At 32.3% G+C, this 21129-nt stretch overlaps 1 protein-coding gene across 10 annotated transcripts; it reads left to right on the top strand.

The window, feature by feature from the left end:
• Positions 1-1679: 1679 nt before the first annotated feature.
• On the top strand, positions 1680-8742 carry LOC120074107. 10 transcript variants are annotated; one of them, XM_039027125.1, is made up of 4 exons: positions 1929-2463; positions 2556-2630; positions 2706-2769; positions 4092-6074. In XM_039027125.1, exon 4 carries the CDS (start codon positions 4750-4752, stop codon positions 5578-5580), a length of 831 nt encoding a protein of 276 aa, XP_038883053.1. In that variant the 5' UTR covers positions 1929-2463; positions 2556-2630; positions 2706-2769; positions 4092-4749; the 3' UTR covers positions 5581-6074. The 10 variants fall into 10 exon arrangements, 9 of the variants coding, with proteins under 9 accessions (XP_038883053.1, XP_038883051.1, XP_038883048.1 ...); XM_039027122.1 differs by having other exon boundaries at positions 1930-2451; XM_039027123.1 differs by having other exon boundaries at positions 2556-2769.
• Positions 8743-21129: the final 12387 nt, after the last annotated feature.

The following is a 21129-nucleotide window of genomic DNA, read 5'->3' as shown; positions in this document are numbered from 1 at the left end:
TAATTATTTAAATAATTTAAATAATTCTAATTAATTTAATATCAAATATTAAATTAATTTTACACAAATTCACCTTCATATATTTAAATCATATTTAAAATATTAATTCTCCAATTCCGTTTAATTCTTAAAATTAAACATGTAATTATGTCTCATATAATTACTAATTCTCTTAATTCTAATTTGAACGTTTCAAATTAACTTATCACGATACTCTAAAGCTAATCCATTTACGAGCTAGTAGGGGGACCTCGCGGACCTATAGATTATGGACTCCAACTATCCGAGATTAGTTGGTTAAACTCGTTACACCGAATTAACCCCATTTGTTAACTGGGTAAGTTACCTAAGTTATCGCCTTGAAATAGTTAGTCTTAAATAGTAAACAGCGTTATAAAGTAAGAGTGACTGATTTCGTGGTCCGATCTTGTACAAACCCTTTTACACAGAACACCCCTACTCCTCATGTCATAATATGTACAAATTAGGATCACTTTGTTTGCATCACTTCATAACTCTTTGTAACAACTACAAAGTAGGTCACATCCAATGATGTTACCAGAATAAGGCACCCAACCTTATTCATATACTATAGATTATTTTGACTATTTACTCGAACCTAATCCATTTTTATGTCTCCACATAAAGTTCAAGTACTCATGTAATAGTCAAGGGTCTTTTAGGTTTATTGGATTTCAAATAAGCAATACATATATTCAATAATAACTTATTGAATTTTCAGAATAAGTTTTATTGTTTACAAACCACGAGTTTTAGAACATAAAACTCAACAATATTAAAGATGATGAGTTTGATGATGATGAAGCAGTCAAATAATGACTCAACTTCTGCTAACTGTGACCTGGTATCCAATGTGGACAGAAGGGTCTAGAATTATTCCTTCTCTACATTCCGTTAGGTGACTCTTAATCCTATTCGTACACGCATATGATTAGTTACAATTTATATTCTCCTGGGTGTATATATGTAACTGTATTGAGCATTCTTTTTGTATTGAAGAAGATAGAAATACAAAATCCATATAGAGGAATTCCTCAATCTGCTTTCTTCTCTTCTCTGCTTATTTTCTATTTTTTGATCATATGTACCTTGCATGCGTTTTTATAAATAATTAAGATGTGATTTTCTTCTTGCTTTCTTTTCTTTTTCACTTGAATCGAGACATGAAATTATTCCCACTTCTTCTGTGTATAACAAAATCAAGATATAATGTATTGTTCGCGGGAATAATTAACGCAAAGGGTTTACATTTGAGTTGCATGTAGGTTTTATCTTGTTAGTGTGGGTTAGAATATTTAACGTTTTGTTTGGTAAAGATTATAAATTTTATTTTATATTTTCAGATTCACTTAATTAAATAAATATGTGTTTGACAAATACAGATTACTTTTGGATTATGCGATTTAAATGATATAAATTCTAAAAACAACATTTATAAAGAAATAATAATTATTATATCCAAATTTTAAAATTTTAAATTTTAAAGGTAGAATTATAATAAATAAAGATAAGAAAATATTTAGAAATACAATATATGCTATAATCTAATTTATTTTTAAAAGAATATAATATGTATTATGTAATGTATTATAAACTATATAATATTACAAAATATGATTATATATAATTTTAAACATAAATCATATTCATAAATAAATTAATAATTGTAACACCCCGAATTTTCACTTTTTATATATTTTCAACAATTTTGTTATTGGAGGGTATTTTTGGAATCTTAGATTTGAAGTATAAGTGTGGGAATTTAAGTGTTGACGTGAAAATTATTCAATTTTGAAATTCAATTTGAAAATTAATGAACAGGAATTAATTTTCTTTTGAAAAGAAAAAAAAATAAATAGTATAAAGTGGATTAAGAAAATGATTTAAGTGTAATTATACTTTTCCTTTTTAGTTATTATTATTATTATTATTATTATTTAAAATAAAAAGAAAGAACCCATCCCCAACTTTCTCATGCGAGCCGTTCCTTCACTACCCAAAAATTCCTTCCGCCGTCGCCTCCCTCTCTACTCAGATTTGGACCCCACCGCGTCTCCAGCCGATCATGCGACCAGCCGTCATGCCTAGCCCAGACGTCCGCCACTGGTACTAGATTCGTCGTCGTTGACGCCAGTCGAAGCTTGTGCCGCCATCAATTTCCTTTCAGTTCAACTGTGTCGGCCCTTGTGTGCGAACCAAGCCTAGCCTTTGGCCTCTTTAGCCATCCTTCGCCCACCGGCTGCCTCGCCTCGCCGTTCAACTGAGCAGCCCATCGTCGCATCAGATCACCACCTCCGTCTACTGGACCTAACCAACCTTCCCGTCGGCGAAGCCAGATCTGAAACGTTGTCTCTAGCCGTGCATCGCCCTGCTCATTCCGCTGCCGTCGTTCGTCGTTCGTTCACCCCTTTCTTCGTGCCTCTGCTGTCAGTGAGTATTTTTGTAAGATTTTCACATTTTGGGTGAATTTCGTGGATTAAATTGTTGCTCCTTTTACTTTTGGTTTCGGTTTGGTTGATACCCATCACGTTTAGGGCTAGATTGAAGTTCTGAGAGATTTCTGAGGTGCTGTTCAGCATCGTGGAAGGGAAATTTCGGCGACTGTTTAGGTAAGCCTTTTTGGGTATTCTGGATTTGGGTCTAGGGATTTGGGATGGAATTGAATGGTTGTATTCTTGTGATAGGACTGTTACCTTGAGTTGATGTATTATTTTGGTTGCCTAATTAGCCGTGAATCTTGACAACAAGGTAAGTAATCTTACTACTGGAACCGCCTTTGTGTTGATAAATTTATGATTTATGTTGAGGGTTGTAAGACTAGTCACAAAGATAATTTTGTTTGTTTTGAGATTGAATGAAATGTTTAGAAAAGATATATGAGTATGTGATAGTATGTCTGAAGCATGTTGATGTATGAGCATGATTTAGAATTTTATGAGATATATGAAAAGGACGATTGAGCATGACCCTAACATATGAGTTAAGCGGCACTACCACTGGAATGTCTTAAAGTTAGGTAAAAGTTGGAACTTTTATTGATGTAACGTGCTTGAAAGTGAAGTACTAGAATGGGTCCATTAATAGTAGATTAATTACGTATATTGAGGTTAATTAACATGACCTGGATCAGGAGATTTTAGAGGATTCATAATCATGTGAACGTTATATGTAATATGAAGTTAGATGCAATATCTTTTCCTGTCCAGACTATGTGATTGCATGAAATCGATGCATGTCCAAGGGCGCTAGTACATGAAAGAAATGTACTGGGGTTGGTGTGTATCAAAGTGATGCACACCTAGAGGGTACTAGAGTGTACGTAAGAGGTGCACGCTCAGTGGGTTACATGTATACGAAAGAGGTGTATACATAACCATGTGTACGAAAGAGGTACGTATTCCTACATTTATAGAGAGGATCTGGGGTGTACAAAAGAGTTACATACTCAGTGAGTTATGTGTATACGAAAGTGGTGTATACTTAACCAGGTGTACAAAAGAGGTACACCTTTAGTGGGTTATGTGTATACGAAAGAGGTGTATACGTAACCCTGTGTACGAAAAAAGTACACATTAAGTGGGTTATGTGTATACGAAAGAGGTGTATACATAACCATGTGTACGAAAGAGGTACACAGTAAGTGGGTAATGTGTATACGAAAGAGGTGTATACATAACCATGTGTATGAAAGAGGTACACATTGAGTGGGTTATGTGTATACGAAAGAGGTGTATACCTAAGCATGTGTACGAAAGAGGTACACATTAAGTGGGTTATGTGTATACGAAAGAGGTGTATGCATAATCATGTGTATGTAAGAGATTGTGTTTCCTTCGGGATTCACCAGAGGTTGTGGGTCCTACGGGACTTACTAGAGGTAGTAGGCATATTTAGCTACAGTAGGATAGAGATTAGCTTTTCATGTATGTATGAGTCCCAGGAGGACTAGGACAGTTTATATGTTCCACCAAGGTTTGCATCTAGAGGACATAAATGCCTAATCTGACCCCAGTAGTAGGGTTACTTACTGAGTATTTTTATACTCATCCTTTCTCATGTTTATGTTTCAGGTAAGAGTAGGGACGCATTGGCGAGTGACAGGCGGAATCCGTGATCGAGCTACTGGGACCAGTTTTATGCTTCCGCTCATGAGATTTTAACTTTTTTTCATGTTTTTCTTAGCTTTCAGTGTTGATGTTTAAAACTTACTATTTAGAATCGCTTCTTGAATTATTTATTATCATATACCCTACCGTTGTTTTTTTTTAATATTTGAAATTAAATGCATAAGTCTTTTAAATTTACCTTATTTAATTAGCATTTATTTCACCACAACAGAGTGTCGTTTTAAGTTTCACACATGCATGTGTTTAGTAACGGCCTAACTTAAGTCCTAGGGAGTCAGGTCGTTATAGTTGGTATTACAGCCCATGTTTTGGGTTCTGTAGACTGATATACTACGTAAGTCTAGATAGTCCCTATGGCTCAGTAACGGATCCCTCGTCATCGCCAGGTACGTCCAACTAATAAAAGTTTCAATGCATATGTGAGAATAATGATGTAGTGTTTTAAATGCTTGATTTCTGAGAAAGACTCAGAGATAGTTAATGTATGAGTTCATGACTGGACATGGCACCTAAACCTGGAACAAGAAAGACAGTTAGAGAAGGGGTGCAGTAAGAAGAAGCTTAGAGAAACCAGACTGTCCCGATAGCTTCAAATCCACCTATGGCCCAAGTCGATGAGAAGGCAATGGAAGCCAGAATTAGTGAAGTTGTTGCATCCTCCCTAATGGGGAAACTGCAAGAGTTAATCCGTAGCGCGATGGTAGAACAGACTGCCCAGACCCAGGCTCAGGAGGAACCAATGCCACTCGAGCAGTTACAGCAGACCCGACCGCAGAATAGAGACATGCAGGGCTTGTCTCTTGAGGCTAAACATCTGAGGGATTTCAGGAAGTATGACCCTCGCTCCTTTGATGGATCGTTAGGAGACCCCACCAAAGCAAAGATGTGGTTGTCATCTATTGAGACGATATTCCGTTTTATGAGGTGTCCGGAAGAGCACAAGCTTCAATGCACAGTTTTCATGTTGATTGGTAACGTGGAAATCTGGTGGTGTTCAGTAGAGAAGATGATTGATACCGGTGGGAAGCTTACAACCTGGGAGCAGTTCAAGGAGCGCTTTTATGAGAAGTATTTTTCGGCCAACACCCGGTACAACAAGCAGGCAGAATTCTTGAACTTGAAACAAGGAGTTATGTCAATGGAGAAGTATGAACAGGAATTCGATAAGTTGTCTCACTTCACTCCTGAACTAGTAGCCACCGAGGCAGCAAGGACTGAGAGATTCATCCAGGGTCTGAGGAGCGGACTGCGAGGCATGGTACATGCCTTGGACCTTAAGACGTACGTTGCGGTACTACGGACCGCCGTGAGGATTGATGCTGACTCTAGGTGGGAGAGGATGACAGGAGATCGCTCGGGATTGGGACCTCCACAGGTCAGAAAAGGAAAGCAGACCAGAAGACTTCTGAATCTCAGTAAAAGAAACCTGTAATTATTAAAGAGGAAAAGCCGATCTGTAACTCATGTGGAAAGTGTCACTGGGGTCGTTGCTTGGCTGGAGTAGGGGTGTGTTATCGTTGTGGACAGAAAGGGCATATGGCATATGAGTCCTCTAGTAGGAGCACTACAGATGGTAGGGACCAACCTTCAGATCAAGATCAGGTGGGTTCAAGTGGACAATAGTAATGGAACAAGAACAGTGCCACAACCTGACATGAGGTGGGGAGGTCGGACACTGTAGTGATAGATAAATTTACATTTTAGACCTTGACACTCTAGGTTTGTTCGAGACTATGTTTGCCTGCCTTCTTTTCTATGCTTAGTTAGTATAAGAGACCATGTATGTTTCGTTATCCCTATGCAAGAGTTTTTTTTTTTTTCCCAGAAATGAACTTCCCAGGACGAAAGTTCTTTAAGGGGGAAGAATGTAACACCCCAAATTTTCACTTTTTATATATTTTCAGCAATTTTGTTATTGGAGGACATTTTTGAAATTTTGGATTTGAAGTATAAGTGTTGGAATTTAAGTGTTGACGTGAAAATTATTCAATTTTGAAAATCAATTTGAAAATTAATGACAAGAATTAATTTTCTTTTGAAAAGGAAAAGAAATAGATAGTATAAAGTGGATTAAGAAAATGATTTAAGTGTAATTATACTTTTCCTTTTTAGTTATTATTATTATTATTATTATTATTATTATTTTAGACATCTCTGGTTGTTCTAATTTATAAATCAAGGCATCAAATTGGTTATATGTAGCTCCGGTTAAGAAATATTATTGAGGATAAAGAAGATTTTATATTTAATAATAGTAAATACAATAATAAAAAGATAATGGGTTATAAAATAAAATGTGGTTTAGTTAGATAGATTAATCCTCCATTGATTTATTCAAGTATGTTTAAGAAATGATCTTAAATCTTATGATTTGAAATTAAATATTTTGTTTGAAACGAAAAACTTTTGAAATAAATGTATTCAAATTTTTGTGTTTGAATTGTATCGGATAAAGAAAATAAAGTTAAGAATTTATTAATATAAACAGTTAACTATAACGTGTCAAAATTTGTATGACAAGATTAAATAAGTAATTTACTTTTACATTCTATGAAATCTATGTAAAATTTGACATTTTAATTAAAAAAGTTTTTAAAGTAAAAACGGGATTTTAAATCATTTCGAATTTCAAAATCATTCTCTTTTTTGGCCACAGCAAACAATAGAATTCATTTTAAATCTGTTATGAATTGAAATACCTCAAAATTATAAGGTTTCGTTTCAAATAGGAGTGTACATAGGTTGGATTGGGTTAGATCAAGGGAATTTTCTGGTTCAAGTTGGTCTCCAACCCAACCCTTAAAATTTGGATTGGATTTGGTTGAGTTGTCATGTGTTTTTTTTCTTTTTTTTAGTACATTTTTTATGAACTTAAAATACCTAAATTTATCTATAACACATATTAATAAATAAAATTTCACTAAAACTCAAATATTAAATATCAAAATCCAATATATTTATTACAAACGTCAAGCAAACATCACAACAATATATATAAGTTATAATATTTATAGTTATAATAAAAATGTTTTTTAATAATATTAGAACTTCGAACTGGGTGGGTTCAACCCAAGCCCAATTCAACCTAGAAAAAAACATAAAAAAATTCAAACCCAAAATTAAAATAAATCCAACCCAACCCAACCCTTATAATTTGGATTGGGTAATTCGGATGGTTCAAGTTGTCGAGTTATTTGAGTACCCTTAACTTCAAACATGCCATAAATGAGTATTTAGGTCTCAATTTACTTTGAATAGAATGGACTATTGTAGTCCACTCAATGTTTGAGACTCCTATTAAAATAGTTGAACTTATCAAATATTAGAACTTACATTTGGGTGGGGTAAAACTATTTAAAAATCTTAATTGTTTATGTTGTTTACTATTTTATAATCGTCTTCTTTCATTATTTGTAGCATTGACTAAGATGGTATGCATCCTACCATAGATAATAATATCCAAACATCACGAAAAGAAAAGCAGAGGAGTTTGAGGTAGAGTTAGAGTGAGACAAGGAAGTTATATTGCACACGTGAGAGAGAAACGTGTGATAAGTAAGTGGTCCCCAGAGTGTGTGGCTGTAGCTGTGGCTGTGGCTGTTGGTGGTTTAATTGACTGTTGAAAATCAGAAGAGAGAAAAAGCCCAATTTGGTATTGATGTGGATGTCAGTGGTCACTGTCTCTCAGCTCCCTGCCTTGTCACCGTATTCCTTTCCAAGCTAAATCCCAAGCCTTTACAATTGGGCCTCCCTCCAGCCCATTAGAAAAATTAGGGAGATGAAGCCGGCATTGGGTCCCCCACCACCCCGGTCCTGTCGCCACAAAACCCAGCAATCTTCAAAATGGGAGTTTATGAGAAGTAACCAGTAAGGAGGAAGAAGAAGCAGGGCGTGATAAAACTACAAGGTTTTGTAAGCTAATAGGTCATGGCCTCATGGGTTTTGGAAGGAAAGGATGAAAGCAAAAGAGGCCGTCGCGTGGGAAACCGGACCCAGCTGAGGTCATGATGCCATGCCGGTGCGGCGACCAACTCTGCCCAATCTCACTCCTCTTTCTTTCTTTCTTTTTTTAAATAATAATTCAATTTAAAAATAGGTATTAATTATTATTCATTTAAAAAAATTAAAAATGAATAAGTAATTAAGTAGAGAGAGAGAGAGAGAGAAGATTAAAAAAAGGGGTAATGATGGGGGGTGGAAGGTGGAATGGGGGAGAATTAAAAGAAACAAATGAAGGAAAGGGTCAGAAGTGAAGAGTGAGAAGCCGGCAAAGGAACTTGAAAGTGGCGCTTTTCTGTCCCCCCCAACACCTCTTCCCTGTTTTCTTCTGTCCCCCTCCTCCCTTCTTTTCTTACCCTTTTTTTTTTTTACAAAATTCCTTTTTCGCCCCTTTCTCTTCCTATTAATTTCTTACACTAACACCCCTACTTCATAAATGTTATTCAATTTAAAAACCATGACTAACCTGACAAAATAAGGAAAAAAAACTTCACTTTGTTTTATATTAGAATATGGTTTATAGTAGATAATATATTATTTATTATTCTTTAACATCGATAGTTCGACTTTCATCTTCGAAATAGTTGAACTCAATATGTAAAACAGGACTTTATTGATAGAGGCTAAATTTGTGATTTAATTTATGAAATGAGGAGTTGCCATGATAGAAAATTATGTCCGTTTTTAGAGAGGAAAAAAAAGGTGTGGATTTTTGTTGAAAATAACCCTTTTTCTTCTTAATTACACGGGTTTCATCCGACTATAAAAATGATTAATGATATTTCATCAAACTATAGGAAGAAAACTGTAACTTTTAAAACCAACATGGACTCGATTTGAATTTTCCTCCGACTATAGGTACTAAATTTGTAATCTAATTTAGATTTAAAATGTATTTGGTTTAACTATTTAATTGCTTAATTTTGAAAATAAGTCATTTTAGAAAAATAAAAATAAAGCGTTTGACAATCCCTCGAAATAACTCTTGATACACTTTCAAAATGTATTTTGAATAGTTTTTATTAAAATGATTTAAATAAAAAATATTTTAAAAAATATTTTTTTCTCTAATCAATTCAAATAAGTATGTGACATATTCATGTCTATATTTCTAAAAATATATATTCATTTTTTATTTGTGTATGACTCAACTCGACAAATCCTTTAGAGTCCTTTGTTTTTTAGGAATGTAATAACTGGAATCTTAGATGTCCGAAATTATATATATTATGAATTATATATGTCCAACATCTTTAATTACCATGTTTGTTTTGTAAGAATGCTTTTGCAGATATCTGAGAATATTTTGATAATTGTGTTTTTTTCGTAAGATCTCTACTCGGGGATGTCTTAAAATTTACACAAAATTCCAAAAAAATGTCCTTACTTTATTACTTTATAATTAATTTGATATAATTTGAATTTATATAACATATTCGTTTAATCAATTTGAATTTCTTTAAAAATTAACACAATTTATATTATTTTTATATGTTATTTTTTCCAACAAATAATATATCATAATTTAAGATTTTTATAAAATAAATATTAATTTAAATATATTGCTAAAAAAATAATTAAAATTATGATATGTTTAAAAATATATGATATACATTATTGACGATATTTATTTAATTACATAATGCAAATGAAGATCAATACATGTGTAAAATAAAATAAAATTGAAAGACAAAAGGGTAAAATGGGGATGCCTCCTTTCGGAAATCTGGAAAACCCAATGTCCTCTGTTCGGAATTCTTCAGATGTCGAGACATCTCACAATACTGCAAAATAAATATGGTAATCTACATGCTCACTTCATAAAAATCTAGAATGCCTATAAAACAAATGACCCCTTATACGTTCATCACGTATCAAAGATATTTGAATATTCACGCATACTATTGACTAATAGTAGTAAATTGTTAAGTTTGTAAACATATTATGTTTTGCAACTTCTCATGAACTAAAAAAAGATTAATCTTCACCCATTTGTACTATATTTGTTTTTTTTTTAAACAAATTAAAAAATATTTAAATACATCTCGAACAATACATCTTTATGTATCCATCAAATTATTTTATCATAATTTATCATATGACAAATTCTTTTTATTTCTTTTTTAAAATATTTAAATTTTTTTTATGTGAGTGATAAAAGATAATGAATAAATATTGATAGATCTTGAAATATATGCAAGTATTACTTAAATAAATTTACAAAACAGTTAAAAGAAAAAAAAAAACAAAAAACAAAAAACTAGCTGATAAACCTCTGCAAAAATAGATAATTAATTACATTTTGCCAATATTTCCATGTGTGTATTAAGGAAAGCGCAAGTCTGAGGTCCCAGGCAATTTGAACGGTTCGATGTCACATTGAAAGGTCAACTCCTATTTTTATAATATTAAACAGATATCGTGTTTTCGTGTTTTCAAATTTATACACACACATATAAACAAAAATTGAAGACAAAAAAAAAAAAAAAAAAAAAAAAAAAAAAAAAAAAAAAAAAAAAAAAAATCAAATCAAATCAAAAAAATCAAAATACCAATAGAAAAAGTTTAATATATATATAAATATATATGAACTTCTTCGTTTTCCAATATGAACTTAAATAATTATTTTAGTTCATCTAAAAATATGAAACGTTTATCTATGAATATGAAAACTAGACTTATGCTACTTTTCTTATCATCGTTGCCTACTCTATTTATTGTACTAAATATATCTGTGCATATTTTTTTATAATATATTTAAAAAATGATTATCGATATCGATATCTTCATTCTTATGAGATTGATTTTGTTGAGAATTGCTCGAGACAAGGCCTAACGCCTACAGGAGGGCCCAAGCCCACAAGATATTGAGAGGAGGCACATTGGAGCAAGTCTCAAAAATCGAGTCGGACCCAAGTTGACACCTGGAACTCCGAGAAGAAAAAATGTCTCAGCTTAATCTTGTTTTACACTCTTTTATTAAACAATCACAAAATTTACTAATTGGTAGTTTGAGACTATTCACGTGCCAGGTAACAAATTCTATTAGAATCTATCAAGCTGGTGATTTCATCATGGGTCGATGGGCTTTTTTAGTTGAAAGAAGAAGGCATGCCATCTTCACCGTCTTGTTAAGAATGAGTATAAGTAAGGTGGGTTCCTTTTAAAAGGGGTAGAAGAGTGTAGCAAATTTAAGATTGATAAAAGCGTGAGTAAGGGGAGAAGCTCTGTAATTAAAGAGTATTGATATTCTCATCAATCCTTCTTGGAAAATGGAGTGATCGAAGGTGAGCTGATAGAGAGATTAGTAGAGTTTGCTGAAAGGCTTCATAGAGAGTGAAGTTGTTGGTTGCTTGAGTCTTTAAGGTAGGATTTATCTCTGTATTGTCGCCTTCATCTTTTTCTTCTTGTATCTGAAAATATAGCTACTGAATACACCCAATAACATTGACTACAGTGGACGTAGATCTGTTATGACCAAACCACTATAATTGTTGGTGTTCTTCTCCTCTTCTCTTATTTGTATCTTGAATTGGTTGCTCAAATATCTCTATAAATTTATGTGGAAGTCTTTGAATTGCTCGATAGAGATTTCTTCAACAATTGGTATCAGAGCCAAGAGCAGACTACTTATTTTTATTTTTCCTCGTGGTTTGTCCTTGAGCCTTCAAGTTAAAATGACAACTAAGTTCGTGGTGGAGAGGTTCAATGGAAAAAGGGATTTCTCGTTGTGAAAAAAGAAGATGAATGTGTTATTAGTCCAACAGAAGGTGGCCAGAGCACTTGTCGAGTCTAATGATAAACCTGAACAAATGATTGAAGAATATTATCTGGAGATGAAGGAGATCGCTTACAACATAATCATTTTGTATCTCGCCAATAATGTACTCCTCATGTAAATAATCATATGATAGATCAAAGGAAATATGGGCTAAATTAGATGAAATTTATCTAACTAAGTTCTTAACCAATAAATTCTACCTGAAGAAAAGATTCTTTGGCTTTAAAATGGATACCTCTAGAAATTTGGAACAAAACCTGGATGAATTTAATAGGATTACAATTGATCTGTGTAATATTGATGAAAAGTTAGGTGATGAGAATAAAGCCATAATACTTCTTAATTCTCTTCCTGATACTTATAATGAGATTAAAAATGCTATTAAGTATGGCCGGAATAGTCTAACTATAGAAATTGTATCCAATGCTCTAAGGTCCCATGACTTGGAATCTAAGAAGCCAAATTCAAGAGATGGAGAAGCTCACTTCACTAAGGGGAAATCTGAAAAGAAAGGAAGCAAAAGGAGCAGTAGTAAAGGCAAATCTGAGGCTAACCGAGGTAGATCAAAATCTTAAACTAAGGTTAAAAAGTGCTTCTACTATCATAAAGAATGGCACATCTGTAGAAATTGTTTAGAGCAGCAAAACAAAAGAAAATCTGAAAATAAGAAAGGAAAAGAAAGTAACAATGCAAATGCAATTGAGGGATACGAGTCTGCAGAAGTGTTGATGGCTTCAGAGTGTTTGTCTGGAATAGGAACTTCTGATTGGATAATGAACCCTGGGTGATCCTTCCATATGACACCCAATCGAGACTGGTTTCAAGAGTTTGCACCTTTGGGCAATGGAATTGTTCTTCTTGGAAATCACTGTGAATGCAAGATCAAAGGAATAGGCTTGGTCCAAGTAAAAATGTTTGATAATCAAGTAAGAGTGATTCTGAAAGTTAAATATGTACTGAATTTGAAAAGAAGTATCTTATTACTAGGAGTGTTTGACAAAATCGGATACACATGTAAAGTAAAAAATGGAGTGATGAAAATTATCAAATGAGCTATGATCAAGCTTAAAGGAAGGTTGTTCAATGGAATATATGTCCTTGAAGGAACAATTATCCTTGGAACTACAACTATTGCCTCACGAGATGATTAGAAGAATGTTGAATTATGGCATTCAAGGTTAGGGCATGTAAGTGAAAGGGGAGTTACTGAGTTAAAGAAGCAAGGTCTTATTGGATCTTCATCTATTTTGGGTCTTTAGGAACATGTGAGCATTGTATCTATGGCAAAACCACAAAAGTCTCATTAAAAAGGGCAAATATTCTTCCACTAGAATACTAGACTATGTACATGTACATTTATGGGAGCCTGAAAAGACAGCTACTGTTGGTGGTGTCAAGTACTTCTTATCAATATTGGATGATTATTCAAGAAGAATGTGGGTGTATTCTCTAAAGACTAAGGATGAGACCTTTAAAAAATTTCAATATTGGAAGGTTATCATCGAAAACAAAGCTAAGAGAAAACTAAAATGTATTCTTATTGACAATAAACTTGAATTTTTAATTTCTCAATTCAAGGACATGCGTGACAAAAATGGCATTGAAAGACATCTCACTGTCAAAGGAACTCCACAAGAAAATGGATTTGTAAAGCGCATGAACAAGATACCATTAGAATGAGTTAGATGTTTATTGTCTAGTGCCAATCTAGACAAAAGATTATAAGGAGAAGCTGTAGTAATTGTTGCATACTTAATTAATAGATGTCCTTCATCTATAGTGGATTATAAAACTTCTTTTGAAATGTGGCATAGTTATCCTTCGGATCTATCCAAGCAGTTTAATATTCAAATGTTTGGCATATGCTCATTCAAGACAAGGAAAGTTAGACCATCAAACTGAGAAGTGTACTTTCTTGGGCTATCCACATGGAGTGAAAATTTATAGATTGTAGAGTTTAGATAAGGGAAAAGAAAGATGTTTCATCAGTCGTGATGTTGTTTTTTATGAATAAAAAATTGGTATGACTCTTAAAACTGTTGGGTTTTATGTCTAAAATTCACAGTTTATAAAATAATAAATATTTTCTATTATCAATATACTTGTTATTGATCTCCTAAATTGTATGAAAGTCTAAATCTAATAAACTAAGACCCATGACTATTGTATGAGTACTTGAACTTTATGTGGAGACATAAGAGTGGATCATGTTCGAGTAAATAGTCAAAATGATCTATGGTACATGAATAAGGTTGGGTATCTTATTCTGGTAACACCATTGGATGCGGCCTACTCTGTAGTTGTTACAAAGAGTTGTAAAGTGCTACATACGATGTGATCCTAATTCGTACATGTTATGACATGAGGAGTGGGGGCATCCTATTCAATGAATTTGCATAAGATCAGGACCAAGAAATAAGTCATTCTTACTGTATAACGTTGTTTACTATTTAAGATTGACTATTTCACCTAGATGACCTAGGTAACTCGATCTTAATCATGAGCTAACTATGAACTCCTGTTTATTCAAGATTGCCCTTAGATTTGCATAGTTGAGGGTTAGCTCAACAATGCCGGTTCAATAAGACTCTCATTTCAGGGGTAAGACCAAATAGATAGCTGGGGACATAGGGTGCAAGACGAAGTTCACGCCTACTCGATTTAGGGATAGAAGAAAGGTTGTTCTTTCAAGTATTGAATCCAAGTCTTGAACAAGGGGTCCCACCCTCTCACTAGGCTGAGAGAGTTTTGGTTTAGTATCGGATCACAAACCAGTTGTTCATTAAAGGATCAGCAGGGACTTGAGGAATAAGACGCAATCTCAGGGGTAAAACAAATATTTGACCCAACCGTTATTACGAACAACCTGTGAAGGGTCGACTTGTTGATTATGGTTAAATCATGTGGACATAATATATCTACAGTGAGGGGAGTGTAACTATGGGCTTTAGTGGAGTAACCCATTAGTTAACGAATGAGGATTAATTTGGTCTAATGAGTTTAGCCAATTAATCTCGGATCGTTGGAGCCCATAATCTAAAGGTCCGCAAGGTCTCCCTACTAACTCGTAACAAACTAGCTCTAGAATAACATGATTAGTTAATTTGAAACGTTCAAATCAGAATTAAGGGAATTAGTAATTATATGAGATATAATTATATGTTTAATTTTAGAATTAAACGAAATAGGAGAATTTATATATTTAAATATTATTTAAATATATAAAGATGGATATGTGTTAAAATTAATTTAGTATTTGATATTAAATTGATTATGTTTTATTTAATAATTAATTTATGAAATTTATTAATTTTTCTTTTTTAAAATCAAAATAGATTTTCTTAATCAAATTTTGGTTTTATGATAAAATTGAAAAGGAGAAAAAAAAAACACTAAAATGGAAAAAAGAGTTTTTCCATTATCCATCTTTGTAGTTGCTCACATATGAAGCATTTGCTTGGCCTTGTTTTCTCCAAGCATGAGCTGCAACTCATGCAACTCTTTTATTTGCATGTTGATCTGCAATATAATGAAGAGATTGGAGTGAAAATCAGGCATGCAATCTATAAAGATTTTGAGAGAAATTTTGGTTTGAAGAAAGAGTTCTTCAGTTAGTTTTATGCAGTGAGCATTTCTTCTTCTACCCTTGATTCAAGCTTGTTTTGAGTCCCACAACTCAATCTAGAGCACCAAGAGAATAGTGGGAAAGATCTTGATATGGTCTACAACAAGATTTGGAGAAGATAACAACTGGTAAAGGAGCTTGGAAGAAGTTCTACAAGAGGTATGTCTTGAAACTCATTTGTTTATGCAAAAAGCATGCTTTATATTTTGCCAAAATTAGTGAATTCGAATACTTAGATGATTCTTGTGCTTCCGCTACTATTGATACAATCTTACAAAAATAACTTCACCAAAAACAAACTAAATCAAAAGACATTATCTCCTGTGAAATGGAGTTTGAGCACATGAGTTATGGTATAACTACTGAAAGTCCAATACCATCCAATCAAGATGGAGTTTCCACATCTCAGAGTGAACAAAACTAAGAGGAGGATTCAAACACAATTTTGGAAGGTGATCTATTCGCTGAATCTTCATCAGAAACTGTAGAAAATCATTTTGAAAGTTCAACTCCTCATAATGATCTTCAATCCTATCAGTTGGCCAGATATAGGCAAATAAGACAAATAAGGCAACCATCAAGGTATGCGTCTACTAACCTTGTTTATTATGCTTTAACTACTGAGATAGATCAGATTGATAAAAAACTAATGACTTACAGTTAAGCTATCAAATCTCTTCATTGTGATAAATGGTCGATGACTATGCAAGAAGAAATGAATTCTTTGCATAAAAATCAAACATAAGTCTTAGTTGATAAACCATCTAATCATAAGTTGGTTGGATGTTAAATGGATTTATAAACTAAAACCTGGTGGTGATGATAGAAAATCAGTGAGGTATAAAGCTAGATTGGTAGTAAAAGAATTTACACAAACTCATGGTATTGATTATGAAAAGATTTTTTCCCTTGTCGTCTATCACACATCAATTAGAATATTGTTGTATTTAACTGTTATGTTTGATCTTGAGCTTGAACAACTAGATGTTAAAACGAAATTCTTACATAGGGATCTTGAAGAGACTATATATATACAACAACCAATCAGTTTTGTTGATAAATCAATTGAGAACAAGGTATGTCTTTTAAAAAAGTTCTTATATGGTCTCAAACAGTCCCCAGGGCAGTGGTATCTGAAATTTGATTCATTTATCATATCATGTGGCTTCGTTAGGAGATACCTAGATCATTGTGTGTACTTTAAGCATGTTGTAGAAAAATCTCCAATTTTTTTGGTTCTCTATGTTGATGACATGCTGATAGCAAGTAGAGATTGACGAAAAATTGAGCATCTTAAGTGTCAATTAAAGGGAAAATTTGATATGAAGGAAATGGAGCAAGCTAGAAGAATTTTAGGGATTGATATTAAAAGAGACAGACTTAAGGGAATACTTTGTTTATCTCAGAAATCGTATTCTCTAAAGATGCTTGTTAAATTAATATGAACAAGGTGTCTTAACTTCTTTGGCAAAACATTTTAAGTTGTCCTCTGTGTAGTCTCCTCAAAATGAAGAAGAGAAATCTAATATGAACAATATTCCTTATACAAGTGTTGAGGGAAGCCTAATGTATTTGATGGTTTGCACAAGATCGAATTTAGCTCATTCAATGAGTGTTGTTAATCGTTTCATGGCAGACACTGGAAGAGAACATTGGAATGTTGTCAAGTGGATCTTGAGGTATGTAAAATTAACTTTGTCTCATGGTTCATTGTATAATCAAGATAAAAGTATCCATATTAGCAACTTAATTGGGTATGTAGATGTTGACTATGCTACTGATAGTGATAAAAGGGAATCTTTATTTGGTTATGTTTTTCATACTATGGAAATCTTGTTAGTTGGAAAACTTCTTTGCAAAGTGTTATATCTTTATCAACAAAAGAATCAGAGTATGTTGCTGCTATTGATGCCTTTAAGGAAGCAATATAGTTGAAGGAATTGACTAATGAGTTAGTTTAAGATAACAACATTATTAGAGTGTTCTGTGACAGCCAGAGTGTTGTTTATTTATCTAAAATCAGACTATTCACAATAGAATGAAGCATATAGATATCCGATATCATTTGCTCATAGACATCTTAAGTGAAGGTAAATTTAGTCTCGAAAAGATACGTTCTGCAAGAAATGCAGGTGATGCATTTACCAAGTCACTGCCATAAAATAAATTTAAGAGTTGTCTTCAAAATCTCAAAATCTGTCCTGTCTGATTCATGATAAGTAATCGGGGTCCTTGTTGTTGAGTTAAGTAGCTGTTTAAGATTTAAGGTATCAAGGTGGGATTGTTAATTTTGATAGATTAATCTTGTGATATAGTAGGATTAGGATCACTTAAGTTATTGGATAGAAATCTTCAATAATAAAATCAAAGTCTTTATTATGAATCAAAAGTTGCCAATATAAGAAGATAATCTCTCTATTTATAGAGAATTGGAAAGTAAACTAATCCTAATCCTAATTAATCAAATAAACTAATCCTAATCCTAATTAGTCAAAGAAACTAATCCTAATCCTAATAAATCAAGGAAACTGATCATAATTTTAATCAATCATGGAAACTAATTACAATCCTAATCAATTAAGGATTTGACCATAATACCCTAACTTATCCTAATCCCACTACATCATCTTGTTTTACACTCTTTTATTAAATAATCACATAATTCACTAATTGGTGGTTTGAGACTATTCACGTGCCAGGTAACGAATTCTGTTAGAATCTCTCAAGCCGATGATTTCATCATGGACTAGTGGGCTTTTTTAGCTGAGAGAAGAAGGAATGCCATTTTCACCGTCTTATTAAGGAGTATAAGTAAGGTGAGTTCCTTTTAAATGGGACAGAAGAGTGTAGCAATTTTAAGATTGATAAAAGCATGAGCAAGGGGAGAAGCTCTGTAATTAAAAAAGATTGATATTCTCATCAATCCTTATAGGGAAATAGAGTGGTCGAAGGTAAGCTGATAGAGAGATTAATAGAGTTTGCTGAAAAGCTTCATAGAGAGTAAAGCTGCTGGTTGCTTGAGTCTTCAAGGTAGGATTTATCTTTGTACTATCACATTCGTCTTCTTCTTCTTGTATATGAAAATATAGCTACTGAATACACTCAACAACATTGACTACATGGACATATATCTGTTATGATCGAACCACCATAATTGTTGATGTTCTTATTCTCTTCTCTTATTCGTGTCTTGAATTAGTTGCTCAAATATCTCTATAAATTTATGTGGAAGTCTTTGAACTACTCAATAGAATTTTCTTTAACAACGTGTTAGAGGATAAACTTATAATAATCCCATTCGACCACCATAAATGGGAGGGTAATGAATCTCCAAATGAAGATTCAACCTTGTTTAGTCTGAACTTAACTGGAATTAGCCACTTTTTGTACTAACTAAAATATCAAAGTATGGTAAGTTTGGTACTACATCAGTGCGAGAATATTTTACATACACAAGCTAACTTGAAGTATCTTAAGACTAGACCAAAAAGAAACGACCATAGATCAGGAACACTAAAGACTCGTAGTGAATTCCAACACATACGGGATTTGAATGCCGACAGGATCACAACATTAATTTTGTATAACATTGAAGTTTAAATTATAAAATTACGAATATTGTCATGTTTCCTTGACACAATCCAATTTTGTTTCCTATATCACAGTTTATTGACACAATATTTATTTATTTTTCTAATTCAAACATGGAATAGGTGGACAATTCAAACTATGTAGTTGAAAGGTTTTAGTATACTCAAGTTAGTTGAATTAGGTCAATTTCAATGTCAAACCAAACTAAATAAAATAAAAAGGTTATCTTACTTGAATCAATTGGTTCAATTAGATTTTATCATATTCACAGCCATTGCATTTAATACTAACAAATCACGCTTATTCTTATTAATTAACAACGAGACAATAGTTTAATATTCAATTTTTGTTTGCAAAGGGGTTTAATATTCAAAATTATTCAATGTCTTTTTATTGTATAAAAAACCACATTATTTTACCATATAAATATCAACTAACTAAAAAAAAAAAACTAAAAAATAAGGTCCATTAGATAATAATTTAGTTTTTTGTTTTTGTTTTTGAAAATTAAACTTATAGACATACTTCCACTTCCAGATTTTCCCCTTAATTATCTATTTTTTTTTTTTTTTATCAATAGTTTAAAAAACTAAGTCAAAATCTAAAAACTAAAAAAAAAAGTAGTTTTTGACAAATTGTTTTTGTTTTTGAAATTTGGTTAAAAATGTAATATTGTAATTGATAAAGATGCAAATTATTGTAAACATTTAGAGGGAAATAGACTTAATTTTCAAAATAAAAAATAAAAAATAAAATAGTTACTCTAAATAAATCAAATCAGAACTATGTAAAGATTTTTTTAATTACATAAATCAGTTTGTTACAATTACGTATGTGAACTTTTAACTTGATCGATGAACTTTGTGGTTTGTTACAATTATATTCCTGAATTTTTAATTTAATCAATTAATCTTTTATAATTTATTAATTATTACAATCAACTCTAATATATATCTATATATTTGTAAAATGAAACTTCACCTAATGTTATTTAAATAAATAAAAAAAAAGTTATATGTAACGGAACGAATAAAAGTAAATGCAAAAATCTAAACGCAATAATTAACAAACTATTTGAAGATAATTGATTTAACTAAAAATTTAGGGGTCTAATCGTAAAGGTGGTTTGTATAATTTTCATTTTTCCAACTTTGATTAATTAGAGCATTAGGAGAAGTAATTAAGCAGTGAGTTATAATTAATAAGCAAAACAAAGATGAAAGAAGGTGGAGAAGGGTAAAGTGGAGATTTTGACCTAGACAAGCGCATTTTTTTGACTCGCCACACGAATTCGAAGATGATTTTTGCTGCCATACCATGGGAGGCCAAGAAAGGGATTCCACTGTTTTCTTTATATTTACGTGGGCATAAAAAATCTTCCACACACTCGCTTAATCATAGCCCTCCAATTCTTTCTTTGACTTATTTTCCGCCACTAAACTTTGAATTTTCTCTAATATTCGTACCATGTAAATGGATTGTGATTTTGATTTTTTTTTTTTTTTTTTAAAAAAAATAGGATTTTGCCGTGTTTAAAAGATTCAATTCAATATTTAAGTTGTTTAATTTGAGGCATCACTAAAACCTCAAATAGTTAGTTGGACCATAACAAAATCCTTATTAATTCCTTACACTTTTTTAAGAAAAGGAAAAAAAAAATCCTTACACTTCTCAGAAATTCATAATTTTATTTGTTACCCAAAGCACTATTTAGTATGAACTACATAATTTATCTCCAAATATCTTTCATTCCTCTTAAAAACTCATCAAATTACTTTATTTCATTACTCATCCTAGGTTTTGATAGTCTAAATAGTAAAAAAAAAAAAAAGAATCCCAACTTCTCATCATGTAATTTGAGAAAATCTAAAAATAATTTGTAAAATGTATAATTTAAATTAAAAATTTGAGAACCATAAGAATCAAAGTAGCAATTAAGTTCGCAAACATAATATAGAGAAATATTTAAAATCAAATGAACTTTC

Source organism: Benincasa hispida, chromosome 3, assembly GCF_009727055.1.
Source record: "Benincasa hispida cultivar B227 chromosome 3, ASM972705v1, whole genome shotgun sequence".
NCBI lineage: Eukaryota > Viridiplantae > Streptophyta > Magnoliopsida > Cucurbitales > Cucurbitaceae > Benincasa > Benincasa hispida.
Note: the sequence above shows the minus strand (reverse complement) of the source record. Positions and strands in the feature narration are given on the sequence as shown.